The sequence below is a fragment of the Pholcus phalangioides genome, unplaced genomic scaffold (assembly GCF_987345545.1).
Source record: "Pholcus phalangioides strain wild (caught in Gottingen) unplaced genomic scaffold, Ppha-v1.0 ptg000039l_1, whole genome shotgun sequence".
NCBI lineage: Eukaryota > Metazoa > Arthropoda > Arachnida > Araneae > Pholcidae > Pholcus > Pholcus phalangioides.
This window is the reverse complement of record NW_028301625.1, coordinates 16,297,371-16,311,442: the sequence shown is the minus strand read 5'-3', so window position 1 is coordinate 16,311,442 and position 14,072 is coordinate 16,297,371. Positions and strand designations below refer to the sequence as shown.

Genomic DNA, 14,072 nt, shown 5'->3' with positions numbered 1-14,072 from the left:
ACTATAGAAGAGGTTTAAGCAAAATGGAGGCTTTAGGATGCATTTAGGCTGCATGGGTAACAGGGAGTATGGCACTTTACTGGGAAGCCGTTAGTCTTAGACACATACCCAACTAGAAAAAGTATCATAATCAAGTGCCCAACTCAGATATCTCATTCATGTTGTAAGGGGTTGTATAGTTATAAAATAAAAAAAACCAACTTTTTATACTGTCCCCGTGTGCCAAAGAACCCAATTAAGAAGTTTTTGCTCTGCCTTTCCTGATGCCAACTAAAATAATTTCATGTTTCTAAGTGCAATATTCACCGAGATATGCGAATTCAGAAGATTGAGGAAATTTGGGAAAAACTGCATTAAATGCTAGTAAAATGGTTTCCTCGCATTAAATACTTTTTTTTTCCAATTTTCTTCGAATATCTCAGTGGATATTGCACTTAAAAACATTGAATTTTTTTGTTGGAGACCGGGAAACAACTTTCCAATTGGGTTTTGGGGCACAGGGTGTCCGCATGAGAAGTTAACATTTTTATTTTAATAACTGTAACCCCTTGTAACATGAATCAAATATCTGAGTACTACACATTATTCGGGTACTTTTTCCAACTGCAAGTATGGCTCTAGGACCAATAGTTAGCCAGTAAAATGTCATATGCCCTGTTACCTATGCGCCCTGTATATTAAAGATAGTACAAACTGTTATGTGAAATATTGAGTTGTGTTTAAGCCAACTCGCACGTTGCTTCATTCGCCTGCGAGAGAGTGGCCACATTATGAACCGAAAAGCCACTTGATGGTAGCTCGTCATCCAACGAAATATCAGATTTTCACTGTATCAAAATTGAAGTCAACAAACTGATAATTTTCTTATTTGAAAATCTGATTATTTATATTTTCTGATGGGCTTGAAATCTTGATAATGAATCATTACATGTTCACATGAACAGTTTTGTCAGTACGTACATACATTATTTCTCTGGAATGAATAGTTCAAACTAATATTTAAAAACTTTTCATATGTATTTTAGTTAATTTTTTTAAATTCATAGGGCGACAACATGAACCTATATCCCTGATACATGTATTATTGTTGAAACGATATGAAAGGTTGAACTTAATTGTGGTTCATTTGTGCGGCAACTCCCTCATTACTACTTTTATCCGTATGAAGAGAAAATTAATAAAATGGTTTGCTGCCACTTTTTGCGATTTTTATCATTATAAGAATGCGTCTTTTGGAAGCTACAACTGACATTACTTGAAACCCTAATCATTTACATAAAAAAAAACTGATTTGGAAATAATACAAATTTCATCCAGTACAGTAACTTGATGACATTGTGCCGTCTTCAAGCGTAGAGTTTACATTGGTTGAAAATAAGTTATTCTATTTTTTTACTGTGTTCTATTATGTTTATTTTGCTTTTTCGTTATTTTCATAAATTAAAAATTAATCAAATTAAATTCAAACATATTTATACTTCAGGCAATTTTTGAATAACTATCTTCTAATGGAAAAATTTGGGGGGGGGGGAAAGGAAGAAGGAAGTAGAAACTATTCATGTTTGCAAGGGGGGCCACAGGAATGAGAAATGGTGGAAAGGGGGCTATGGACAAAAAAAGGTTGAGAACCACTGTGCTAAAATGTTCTTTAAGTTTTCAAAAAGCAATTAATTCAATTTCTAAAGAGCAACTGAAAATTAAAAAAAATTATTGAAATTCAATATATTTTCTGAATTTGCATCTAAATTAGGAACAGATAAAAGGCACCTTTCCCAGTTTCACTCCCCCATTGATAAAAATCTGGGTACACCACTGATTTGAAAGTCCGGTAAAATGGATCTGATGAAATTTTTATCACAAATTTCATTCTATTGGTAGAGGAAGCAATACAAAAATCAATAAGTTTTCAGTAGGTTGTCTCTCAGTAGTAGGATACTCTATTTGTAAAAACCTAACATGCTCTTTCTCCATCTGTATGTGTATATTTATTTTTTTATCAACAAATTAATTGTATTGTAAATTTTAATTTTTCAACTTTTGTTATTCATCTTCTATTTATTTCATTGTACATAATGGGAAATCTTTTTTTCCCATATTATTTTGAATATGATTATCATTTATTTTGGAGAAAAGATGTGATTTCCATATTTTTTTAAAAGCAGTCATCTATCTTCATCTCTTATGATTGTATAAAAGCTATAAATTCCTTGGTAGGCAAAAAGTTCTTTTAGGTTTTAATAAAATTTTCAACAGCTTCTTTGCTCTTTCATGTACCCATTTACACAATGAGTGTGATGGCGTATGTTGAACAAAATTCATACTTACATATAAATTTTGTTTTAGATGTGCTTCTTTCCAGTATCTTTAATTTTCAGCGTAAGCCATTGACTTTTGTTAGTTACTTAATTTGTGATATTTTTTCTTTAGAGTAGCACTCCAGCACTTGATGTCAGTAATTCAATGGACCTGGCGTCTGAAATTGAGAAAATAGTTAAAGAAAGAATGGTGTGTGTGCGACACTCATTGTCATTCTGCACATTGCATGCTTTTGCATTCTGAGCATGCCCCTGTTTGCATGTTATAATATGCATGTATGCATATTGTTATCATATGCTTTGTAGCTGTAAAAAAAACTTTCTCAACATTTATTTCTATACATAATTTTTTATATTCGAAATATATCATTGTAAATATACATATTTGTTTTGACTTGTTTTCCAAGATACAGGGTGTTTATGATTAAACAGACACTACTTGGAATCATCTGTAGCTCAATCTAATAACCACAATCTCAACTTGATAGGGGGATTAATGATGGCATTGGAAGAATGATTCTGCAAAAAAAGAAGAAAAAAATTGTTGTTCCAAAGTTTTTGATAGAGGAAAATGTGGTGCTATTTTAATCTACATAGCCAAAAATTTTCTTGAAATGCAGGTAAGAAATCGAAATGCAAATTCATGCCTGTGTAAGTAACATCACCACCAGCGATTTGTGCTTTAAAGACATGGCTACAGACCCGAAAGACATTTTGGGGACCAGCTTAGCTCAAAATGTGAGTTACAACAATGAATAAATGGATGCCAAAACTCTGCCATCGCAATTATCCCATTGCTGAGATCTCTTCCAGCCCATCTTTGTGGCTTAAACTGGAACATGTTACATTACAACAGTGTGCTACTTGCAAATTTTTTTTTATCTTCACCAGTGCAATGCTGTGGCTGCTCTTCATTAGTTTAGAAACTGACACAACCTATGTAAAACACAAAGATCCTCTATCAGTTAACGCTTTGGAAGACATGATTTTGAAGTTTGAGTCAGGTGTGTTAAAACAGATAATTACACACTTTGCAGCTGAATATCTATAGCACACAGGAGTTTATTGCTGATACTAGCAGCAACCTTGGATGTTGTGCAGAGAGAAAGTGTAGTCCACAAGAACGGCAGTCACATTGAAGGTTGTTGATGCCCTTGCCGTGGAGGCCATTGATCAGCTAAGATTAGCCAAGCATCACAGTTTATCTGAAATTAGGCAATTTATGAATTGTTTCTATGTTGGTGTTCAAGTATGACAAATGTCACCTTTTGTGATCAACTGATATAAATATACCAGAGCACAGTGTCTCCTCAATGCAAGATGTGATCCTTGGCTGCGAAATTGCATGAAGGTCAACTGACATACCATGCGTGTACAATCTACTGTTCAAACGAACAAGAGAGCTACCAGGCTTTTGTATAAAACGTCAGTGTAGTGAATCCTGCTGGGTATGGTTCTCTAAAGCAGATAAATAGTCATTGTACCCATAGTAACTAAATTTCTTAAGTACAACAGCTTCATTTTGCAAGGTCGTATCAAAATTAGACCTTTTTTGTTTAGAAAAAGGCTGCTTTCTCAGATGAATCACATTATATGCTGTATGGAATGGATTAAAAAAAATTCATATTTTTGTTTATATGAATAATTATTAACTCTGTCACCTTTTACCATTTTTTGATATTTTATTCAGGAACATCATATTGAAAATCAATCAGAAGAAAGGAATGCTTCTGCTATCTGTTTTGATGAAAATAAAGAACGTGGAGAAGCGTTACTGAACCGAAAGTAAGTAGAATTTACTTTTATATATATATTATTAATTTCCTTTTTTAATTACCGCTCACATCATTTCTAACACTTTGCATTTGTTTTACAAGGAAAGGGTCCCAAGGTGTTCAAGAAGTTTTAAAAAAATTTCCATTGATTTTTCTCATTTAAACATGCACAAAGATATAAAAAAATCTGGCGGAATTATTATGGGCCACTCAAAAAAAAATTGAACATGAATATATTTTGTAAGGCAATAGAGCAGGGGTGGGAACTCTGTGCCAATTGCGCCGCACTGTGCCAAAATTAACATCTTGCGCCATCCTGCTCCAATAAGGTATTTTCGTATTTTTCTGCTCCAAATAGCGAATTTTGCTTCAGTATGCCCGGAATTTCGGAAAAGACGTCAAAAAATGTTTGTTCCTGGTTGTCGCGAAACGATCCTTTCCGAAAAGAACGTGTTTTATTCTACTGTACTTCAACTATCGCCGTATTTAAACTAACGGCCCATCATCAGGCTTTCCATCGCGAAACCCCAATAATATCCGTGATCGTGCAACTGAAGATGGTTTACAATGTTCTTTCAGCTTTAAAGCGCAAATGTGAATCAGTTTCCGTTTTCAGGAAAAAAGTTGCCAGAAATTACTGTAGTCGATCGTCATTGCATCAAATCCCGATGTTTCGTGAATAAAAATTTTCATTCCCGGAGTAAAAAGAGCATGACGCCGAATTACGATTGCTAATTTAGAAACTTTGCCGAATAACGAGCGTTAAATTGCCAATGTTGCCGAATAATGCATGTTAAATCGCCAAATAACGAGTAAGATCATCAATCTCGCCAAATAACGAGTAAGATCGCCAACCTCGCCAAATAATGAGTGCTGAATCGCCAACCATCGTGTTGATTCTTCCGAAATGCTCTCCCATTTTGCAACAATTTCTTTCTGAGTATAAAAAATTGAAAACTTGATATAGAAAATAATTTATAATATCTATATAAAGACTATAGAAAATCTTTAGCTCATTTGAAGGGCTGCTGTTCCAGACAGCAAATAGTGCCCTCAGTAAGCAAAAATCATCTTAAATAGACTGGTGCGAAAAATTTTATGACAGCCGCTTTTTCAAACAAGGTATCAAAATCCTGAAACACCAAAAACTGATCAAAAGATGTTTCATAACAAAAGACAGTGCAGTTGTTTTATTTTGAAAAGGAGTGAGGGTTAACGAAAATATTTTTGTTAATTTTGCTGCTCCAATTTATAAATATCTGCTCCGAATCCTATATTTTGCTGCTCCAAAACTGCTCAGAATCCTCAATTTGCTGCTCCAAAACTGCTCAGAATCCTCAATTTGCTGCTCCAAAACTGCTCCAAATCCTGAATTTTGCTTCTCCAAAGCTCCATTCTGCTCCAAAGCAGAATGTTTTGCATTGTTCCACAACAAGCCCTCAGCTGACTGGAAATCTTCTGCAGTAAAAATTCACATTTCAATGCTGATTCACGCAATGCTGTTAATTTGCTGAAATTTTTTTCTGGAAGTCCAGTGCAATAAATTGTTTTTTTTTTTGCAAATTTAGAATGATATTATACGACCACATGTCGCTAGTCTATATTTCCATTGCTGGTAGTCATTGATTACATCTGAGTATTCAATGTCAGCTAATGAATTCCTGCTGACTATTTGTCTACCTCAGGAAGCTTTACATGAAGAAGCTGCCTTTTAATTGGAATTCAGGAATGTAGAGGATTGGAAAGCTATGTTCCATGGCCAAGACACACCGATTCCCCAAGTTGAATCAACCAGGCGATACTGCAGCTGAGTACAATTAGGAGTGAAGTTGAATGTCAAGTGTAATCTCCCTTGATGGGTTACATGACCGGTTCAAAATATCCTTAGTTAAAGCAGACAACAAGAAGGAAATACAAACAAGTTTTTGTTAACCTCAATTACTTTATTTGTTAAATATTTTAACACATTACTTTTACAACTTAAACTTTAGTTAATTTCCATTCAAGACAAAATATTTCATTGAGATCTCCGTTCAAATATTTAGTTCACACACACAGTCAAACTGTTGTCTCATTCGTGACAGTCCATTATCAGCCGAGAATCCAATCTCTTCTTGAAAACCCAGGAACTCTAAGTTCATGTAGTAGACACGGCACAAGTCTAACCAAGATGAAGGAACGGAGCAAGGAACACAGTCCCGAAGTTCAGGTCAACGGCAGTCTGCTTCCACTAGAAGATTTCTAAAAGTTTGATGAACAGCAAGATGATCACACCACAAATGTTGGAAGGTGGAGAAGAATTGCCATCAGCAGTCAGTATATCCTTAAACCTCTCTGGGTTTCGCAATTCAGAAACCTATCAGGAGTGGTAACCGCTTGTCTGAGCTGAAATGCAAAACTATTTTTATTAGAAAAATTGAGACTTTGTTAAAAGCATTTCAACCAGACTAGCTGGGAACAATAAGATCTGTTGTATAATTCACAACATCTTTTAGGTATTTAACTTAACGGTAGTATTTTTTAGCTTAAGCGACTGGCGGGGAAGTTCAAAGGAGTTGACAGAAAACCTTTTCCTTTCCCCCCCGTACACGCAGTAGGACATCAAGGCTTCTTTGTGAGGTTGATTCCTTTGTACTTCCAGATCGCGACAGACGTGTCTGCTATCGTCTCGGAATGGCATATGCTGATTGTATTAGGTCTTTTGCCGATCCTATCCTTTTTTTTATTTTACTCCTTTCTTCACATTTTTTTCACTCTTTTCTGGTAAATATTTTATCTCTGCTCTGAAGGAGAACTGTATACACTAATTGAAAATTCGATGTCTAGCATGTATATTTTATTTACGGCGTAAACTAATAATTGCATTTATAGTGCAATCAGTAATATTTTATTCATTTCAAGCAGAGTAAAGTCTTCGTTCCTAAAAAGTTGAAGCAATAAAAGCATTCATTGTTTACAGAAGTACTTTTGTAATATTTTTATAATTTATTTAGGTTTGCTGGGAATAAAGTCAATAAAAAATTAAAAACATCAAGTATTGTCTCTGGAATAAATGTTCAGAGGCGGATTCATGATTTTGCTTCCAAGTGAGCTGTACGCTGTACAAATTTTGCTGTTCTTTACTCATTCTAGTTTAATTTTCTCAACCACCAATTCCAGAAATTTGCCTCTCTTAGCTACAGCCCGCTTGTCCACCCTCCCCTGTACACGCGCACAGGGCTGCAACTAGATGCTTGGTCAGCTGGGGCACGTATGCATTTTGGTGCCCCCTCATAATGTTGAAGGATAAGTTAGAGAGTGAAATTTGCTCTCCCTCTGATCCGGGGCACCAGACCTGCCTGTACAGAAGAAGAGACACAAATAAAAAAAAAATTGGACCACCCTTCAAAGGGTCAAGTACCAGTCAACAGAGGATTCCAATGGGCGAGGACAAATTTCAAATTACAAATTTTTTGCCACATTTATCTAGTACCACTAAAGCACAGAAACTTATCACTAGGCTTCAATGTCTATGGGGGTGTTGTATTTAAATAAACTTTCGATTTTTATATTTTTCTTTTACATAGAAAAAAGTTGAATTATTTTTTTGTGATTTTTTTAATGGACTATGATAACAGGGTTCGTGTACAGTCCTTGAAAAAAAAGTTCATTGTCAAGTCTTTAGAAGTCCTTGTAAAATCATTGCAGTCCTTGAAAAAAATAATCATTTTCAAGCGCTTGAAATTTTTTTTTTGTGAATTTCTTCCATCAATTTTTATCCTCCTTCAACTAAATCCCCATTTAAACCATATTCCACTGGGGTAAAAATGTACAGAACAATAATCATACAATGATTATGAGACTATGTTCAAAACAGGACATATGGTCATTATTAGAGCTCAGATTATATGCACTAAAAAAGTGGCAAAATATGCTCTAAAAATATGCAAATATGCACTTAAAAATGCAAAAATATGCACTTATAAATGCAAAAATATGCACTTATAAATGCAAAAATAAATACTTATAAATGCAAAAATAAGCACTTAAAATACAAAATGTGCACTGAAAATTCCAAAATATGCATTAAACACCCCAGGATATGCATTAGAAATCTTGAAAAAGTCAAAATTCCGAAATATGTGTAAAAAAAGAGAAAATATGCATTAAAAAATACACCATGCAAAAAAAAGCGAATGTGTTTTTAAAATACATGTTTTCTATTAGTGCATATGTATTTCATTTTTACCAAAAAATATCCCCTCATATGTATACAGCATATGCAAATAACTTCTACATATTTTTTATTCAGGCATTTTTTTAGTTTTCAGTTTGTTGTAGCTGCTCAATAACGAAAATAGCAGTAATAAAAGAATTTCGACGCTATTTCTAAAAACAAAATTAACATTTTGACACATCTCTAGAAATAGCCTTACAATGAAACAGGAGTCGTAAAATACCTTATAAATATGCATTAATTCACTAAATTTCACATACGGGGAAAAAAAATCGATGTTATGAAAATATTATGAACAATATTTATTTGGAAAATTATAAAAAAAAAATTGAGTGAGCTTAAGTAAACCTTCAAAAATGTGCACTTATAATGGAAATTCTTTGATTTTATGCATTAATGCTATAAAAAAGGCCAAAATATGCAAATGCATATGCACATATGCATTTGCATATAATCCGCGCTCTAGTCATTATACTCGAGGTATTTCTATGCTTAAAAAGGTGTTGCCTAAAATCTGGCTGTAAAACCAACACCAGCTGCTATATAGCTGGTGTTCAGCAGTTGGTCTTGATAAAACACAGTGCTTAACCAGTCAAGTGGTTACGAATGCAATTGCCGTCGCTGCCATATGTAATGGTGGTGCCTACAATGGCATTTGCAGACGCACCGACTTTTCAGTCTTTTTCACATAGATATGACGAAATAATTTGTCATACATGTGCTGCCATCTCTGTACAGCCATCCTTCTACTTTATTATCTCATCACTAGATGGAGTTGACAATTATATTTCAAGGTCTGAGATTATTACTATTATCTTTGTCATGTTTTGGAAAGCTGCATCCCCATCGCTTTTGTTTCAATTTCCAACTCCCTTGCAAAGATGCATCAGTTATATTACTCATATATCTTTTAGCAAAGGTTCAACTACTATGATTCCACATAAATCCGTCAACACCATTTCTTTTAGTCACAGGACATTATGACCCCCCCCCCCCCCCACTTTTGAAATGTCATATTACGTCTCGACACATTGGAGCTATAAAAAAATATTTTAATATTTCAAACTTCCAAGAAAAGGAAAAAAAAGGGAAAAAGCATGTGCATCTTCAAAAAAAAGTGGGCACTGCAGGTAACGCTCTGAGAAATTAATTGGACAGTTGACTGGTTAAGATATTGTTTAAAAGTATTTTGAACTATTGAATTAATGGATGTCAGTTGCATACAGGGTGTTTTGTTAATGAATTGACAAATTCTCAGAGGGTTGTGCCTGTGGAACATGGTGTAGCAAACCACGATGAAAGGGTGAAAATTGCAAAAAACACATGCAGTCACTGAGTCCACAGGAGACAAAAGGTGGATGTCAGTTGATCGCTGAATGCGTTCGTAGGCTCACTCATCATTTCCACCCAGCATGCCGTGATGCAGGGAAACCGCACAATCTCAATCCGTATGACTTTTTCCTATGGGGTCACCTTAAATCACTCATTTATGCGATGCCTGTGGACACACCAGAGGATCTCATAGCGCTGATTGTCATCGCGGCAGACATCAAAAGCATACCTGCTATCTTTGAGCGCGTCCGAGAATCGTTTTTACATCATTGTACACTGTGCAATGACATCAGCGGCCGCCACTTCCAACAACTCTTGTAATAATTAATCAAATAAATCTTTTTGTTGTTATTGTATTTTTTGTCATGACATCGAAACCTGCATGTGTTGTTTGCGATTTTCACCCTCTCAACATGGTTTGCGACACCATGTTCCATTGCAATTTTTGTTCCTCTTGATGTCTACTAACAACCCTCTGGGTTTATTGGTCCATTAACAGAACACTTGCCTGTATATGTGGACTGACATATATCCTCGACAAAAATACGGAAAATTGCCCATTGTCACCAAAAATGATGCCAGAGGTAAGCAAAGCTACCAATTATTGTTAAAATTGCCAAAAAAAAAAAAAGAAAAGAGACAGAAAATAAAGCACCATTGCATTGAAGCAGTAGATTTAAATTAATTCTATGGGGGTGGGGGGGAGTAACGTTAACATTACAATATTTAAAGTCATAATTATCATAATATAATTCATAGGATTGGGAAAATAATTTTAATACTTAAATTCAGTAAACAACCAAGATTTCGATAGGCTTTGTTGAAAATATCTGGAAAATTAATGGGACATTTTCATGATAAGTGTAGATGGCAAAAATTAAATGAAATATGTGAATGTCCCAGGAAATACAGGTCATATAGTCACCCTAGATTACATGCTTTCTAACTTTTTTATCGAAAGCAAATTTCAATACTGTTTCAAACATAAAATAATTCCTGCTTAAATGTCATTTGCATTTTAAACTACAATAGCTTTTTTCAAAAGCAAGACATTTAGAACTTGACATTGTCTACAAGTTGAAATGAGAAATATAATTGTTTTAAAAAATTATATACTTTTAATTTGTATTTCAGAATGAAAAATGAGTAACTGGGTAATATAAATTTAAAAAATCCAAGTTATTTCATTTTTCTTGAAAAATCTCGATTTTTATCAACTGCGATATGAATGTCCTTGAGTATTAAAATTTCACCTGGAAAAGCGCTTGAATAATCCTTGAAGTTTCTTACTTCCAAAGAGTATGAACTATGGATAATAATAGTAAATGTTGGCTTTACAATACCACCCCCATGGTATAGCTCAACATTCATTGCTGCTTAGAGGCTTCGTGCTGATGCGTTGGCATACTTGCATATGTGATAGAACCCTGAACCAATATTGTGTAAACCTTTTTTTTGGCAAAATAAATCAAATTTTAGATTGTATAAAAATATGTTTAATTTTTCTTAAATATATCTATGTATCAGATTATTATTTTTTATATTTTAGAAACATCATTCAAGAACTGATTGATGCTGAAAAAAAATATGTGAAAGATCTGGCATGCTTGGTAGAAGTAAGTGCAACTGTTTGATAACTATACAGGCTGTCCCAAATTGTTTGCACAGAGGATATCTCTAACCATTGACTTTCAAAACATACGGGGTGGAAAATCTACAATTGCTACAAACTGCTACAATTTCTGACATTTGCTACATTCTGCTACAAAAATGGCAAAATTCTTCAATTCTGCACCATCTTGCGCCAAAAACAAACTTTTCCCCTAAGAATCTTTGAAATTGTGTCACAATAGAAGTTGACTTTTCGATGACGTCATTTGTCCTCCCTGCAATTTGATTTCTTGGGGCCGCAAATAGAATTAGATTAATTCCCCATCCCCAGAATTTCACGCTTAGGCTTCTGATAGCATATAAAATGGAGTCAAACTACGCAAATTGCCTCTCATCTGCAGAACAAAAGAAAACCCCCTTCAATCGCAGTTTCCAGCTATTTTTTCCCCAAAAAAAAGTTGACTCCTTCAATTTATGCGTTCCTTACAATAATTATTTTTTGAATGTCATCAATGTTCTCTGACTGGCTGTACTTAATGAAAAATTTGTGTATCCTTCAACAGAATGGAAAATTTTGCGAAAGAACGTATTATCCCAATGGAAAAGCAACAATGACATTCGTTTTCACCATCAGGAGCTGCAACGTAAAAGCTGTCTGTCAATTCAGGGTGTCTATGATCATGGAAAAGTGATGAAATCCCGGAAAAGTAACGAAATGAGGAAAAGGTCAACAAAATAAGAGAAGGCAGATTTTTTAAAATCAAATTGGGTTAAAAACCTGAATTTCAATTTTTTTTAGTAAAAACTATTCTGCCAAGTAACAATTTATTTTCCAATGCTGCCAAATAGGAAGTGTTAAATTGCCAATGTCGCAAATAATTGAGTGTTAAATCACGATTTAGGCTAAATAACGAGTGCTAATTTGCTAAACATATGGCTATTTCCCAAACTTTTTCTCCCTGAATGAAAAATTTGAATAGCCAAATTTCTGAGACTCAAGATTTCAGCAGGAGTCATACCTACAAATTTAGGGAAAAAAATATTAATCGTAAATATTCTTCCAAGTCATTTTCTCACTTCTTCTGATTTAGAACATAAATACAGGGCTCCCACTTGCCTTTTCCTATTTTACCTAAAATGTCCTACTTTTTACCTATTTTCTCAGTTTTTTCCTACTTTCTATTTTTGTCCTACTTATCCTACTTTTGTAACAAATCCTATCTACAAAATTTGTGTAATTGATTTTAATTGAGCAGGGAATCATCGATATATTGCTAAATGGTACAAATGTTGTAGATTACAAATAATGATTCTGCCAAAGCAGAAATTGTATTGTTTTCAAGGTTATTTGGGGTGGCATATATGGGCCATTTGGTTTATTAATTTTTCATTTGTTTAGTTGGAGGGTTCAACAAGTAGAGTAGTCATTGAAAACTGTCTATGGATGGAAAAAATAATTTTGCATTTATTTTTGTTTATAGGAGAAATAAAAGTTTGCATTACAAAGCAGTTGACATAGACCTATTCTAGGTTTGGTGATTCAGATACTACCCAATAGTTTACAACATTCGATTGTCTTCTGTATTTTAGGGCATGCAGAGGCATAAACAATGTATACAGTGTCCCGAGCTGGGTCCGAGACCATGAGAACATTAAAAAAAAAGATTTAATTTGGCTAGTGATCGTATAAGCGGATGCACAAGTTTTGCAAGTCATTGACCTTATAATAACCCTTTTTAGTGCGCAAGTGCACCAAACTGCAAAAAAAACAAAAAAAAAACCTTACTATGTTCTTCTGAGGGAAGAGGGAATTTTTTTTTATACACATAAATTCTCAGCAGAAAATAAGATTTGGAAGAAAAATTTTTTTTCGATTTCTTTTAGATTGCAATTTTTGAAATTTTTCCTGAGCTTTCATGATGTTCTGACATCAATGACTACTGTCGCTGTTGGGAAAAACACCTATTGAGGATGGCCATGGTTCGTGGAACCTACCTACTTGATTGAAGAAGTCACTTCTGTCAAGTAGTCATCAAAAAATTTCTTGTTGGCCACATTTGAGTGAATTAGCAATGATGTGGCTTTGTTTACTTAGCATTTATCGACAACCATTTATCAGGGGTGGTCTTGGTTGCCAACATCCCTCTATGACTATTATTGTATTCTATCAACAACCATGTGGCAAACACATTAACAGAGAGAGATTGATTGTACACCACGTGATATGTAATACCACCAGAACTTTTTTCATCAGCAGCCATATATTTTGAAGTTTTTTTTCGTTTCTTCTGAAACAAATGTCTTCAAAAAGAAAATATACAATTGCTTTTAAGAGTTCATATACACAAAATTATCTATCACTGATAGTATCCACGATGATTAAATTCTTTCTGCTTGGGGGCTAACCAGGACCTGCCTGGGGAAGGGGCTGCATTCTTTCTCAGTTGATTAAAAACATTCAAGAAAAAAAATCACAATATTTGTTATTGGGGGTGGGGTGTACCCTTCCCCCTCGGGAGAATCTCCATATTTCTGAATTCCAAAAGTTGGCACGTCTGTGTGTAGGCAATAAAATGGCAATAAAATGAGACAAATACATGACATGCAAAAGTATGCTTGCCAGATCTTTGTGAAAAAATTGCATGATTTTTAACTTTTGAAGGTTGGTAGGTCTGCAATAGCATTAGTCCGCTAATTTTTGTTTTTATCTGTTGCTGGGTGAAATGAATCCATTTGAATTTTCTCATAATTTTTTGAATGACACCTTTGGACTCTTTCTTTGTCAGTGGCAGATGAGGAATTTAACCTTTAGCAATGCAGTAC

The 14,072-nt window shown here is 34.3% G+C and overlaps 1 protein-coding gene across 1 annotated transcript in view; it reads left to right on the top strand.

Annotated features, from left to right (window-relative positions):
• Positions 1 to 14,072, top strand: part of trio (trio Rho guanine nucleotide exchange factor) — a 342,911-nt gene that overhangs the window by 284,175 nt on the left and 44,664 nt on the right. The window contains exons 41-43 of the mRNA XM_089254104.1: positions 2,428 to 2,505; positions 4,006 to 4,100; positions 11,188 to 11,254. Coding sequence (XP_089110230.1) covers positions 2,428 to 2,505; positions 4,006 to 4,100; positions 11,188 to 11,254 — 240 coding nt within the window. The remainder of the gene's footprint in view (positions 1 to 2,427; positions 2,506 to 4,005; positions 4,101 to 11,187; positions 11,255 to 14,072) is intronic.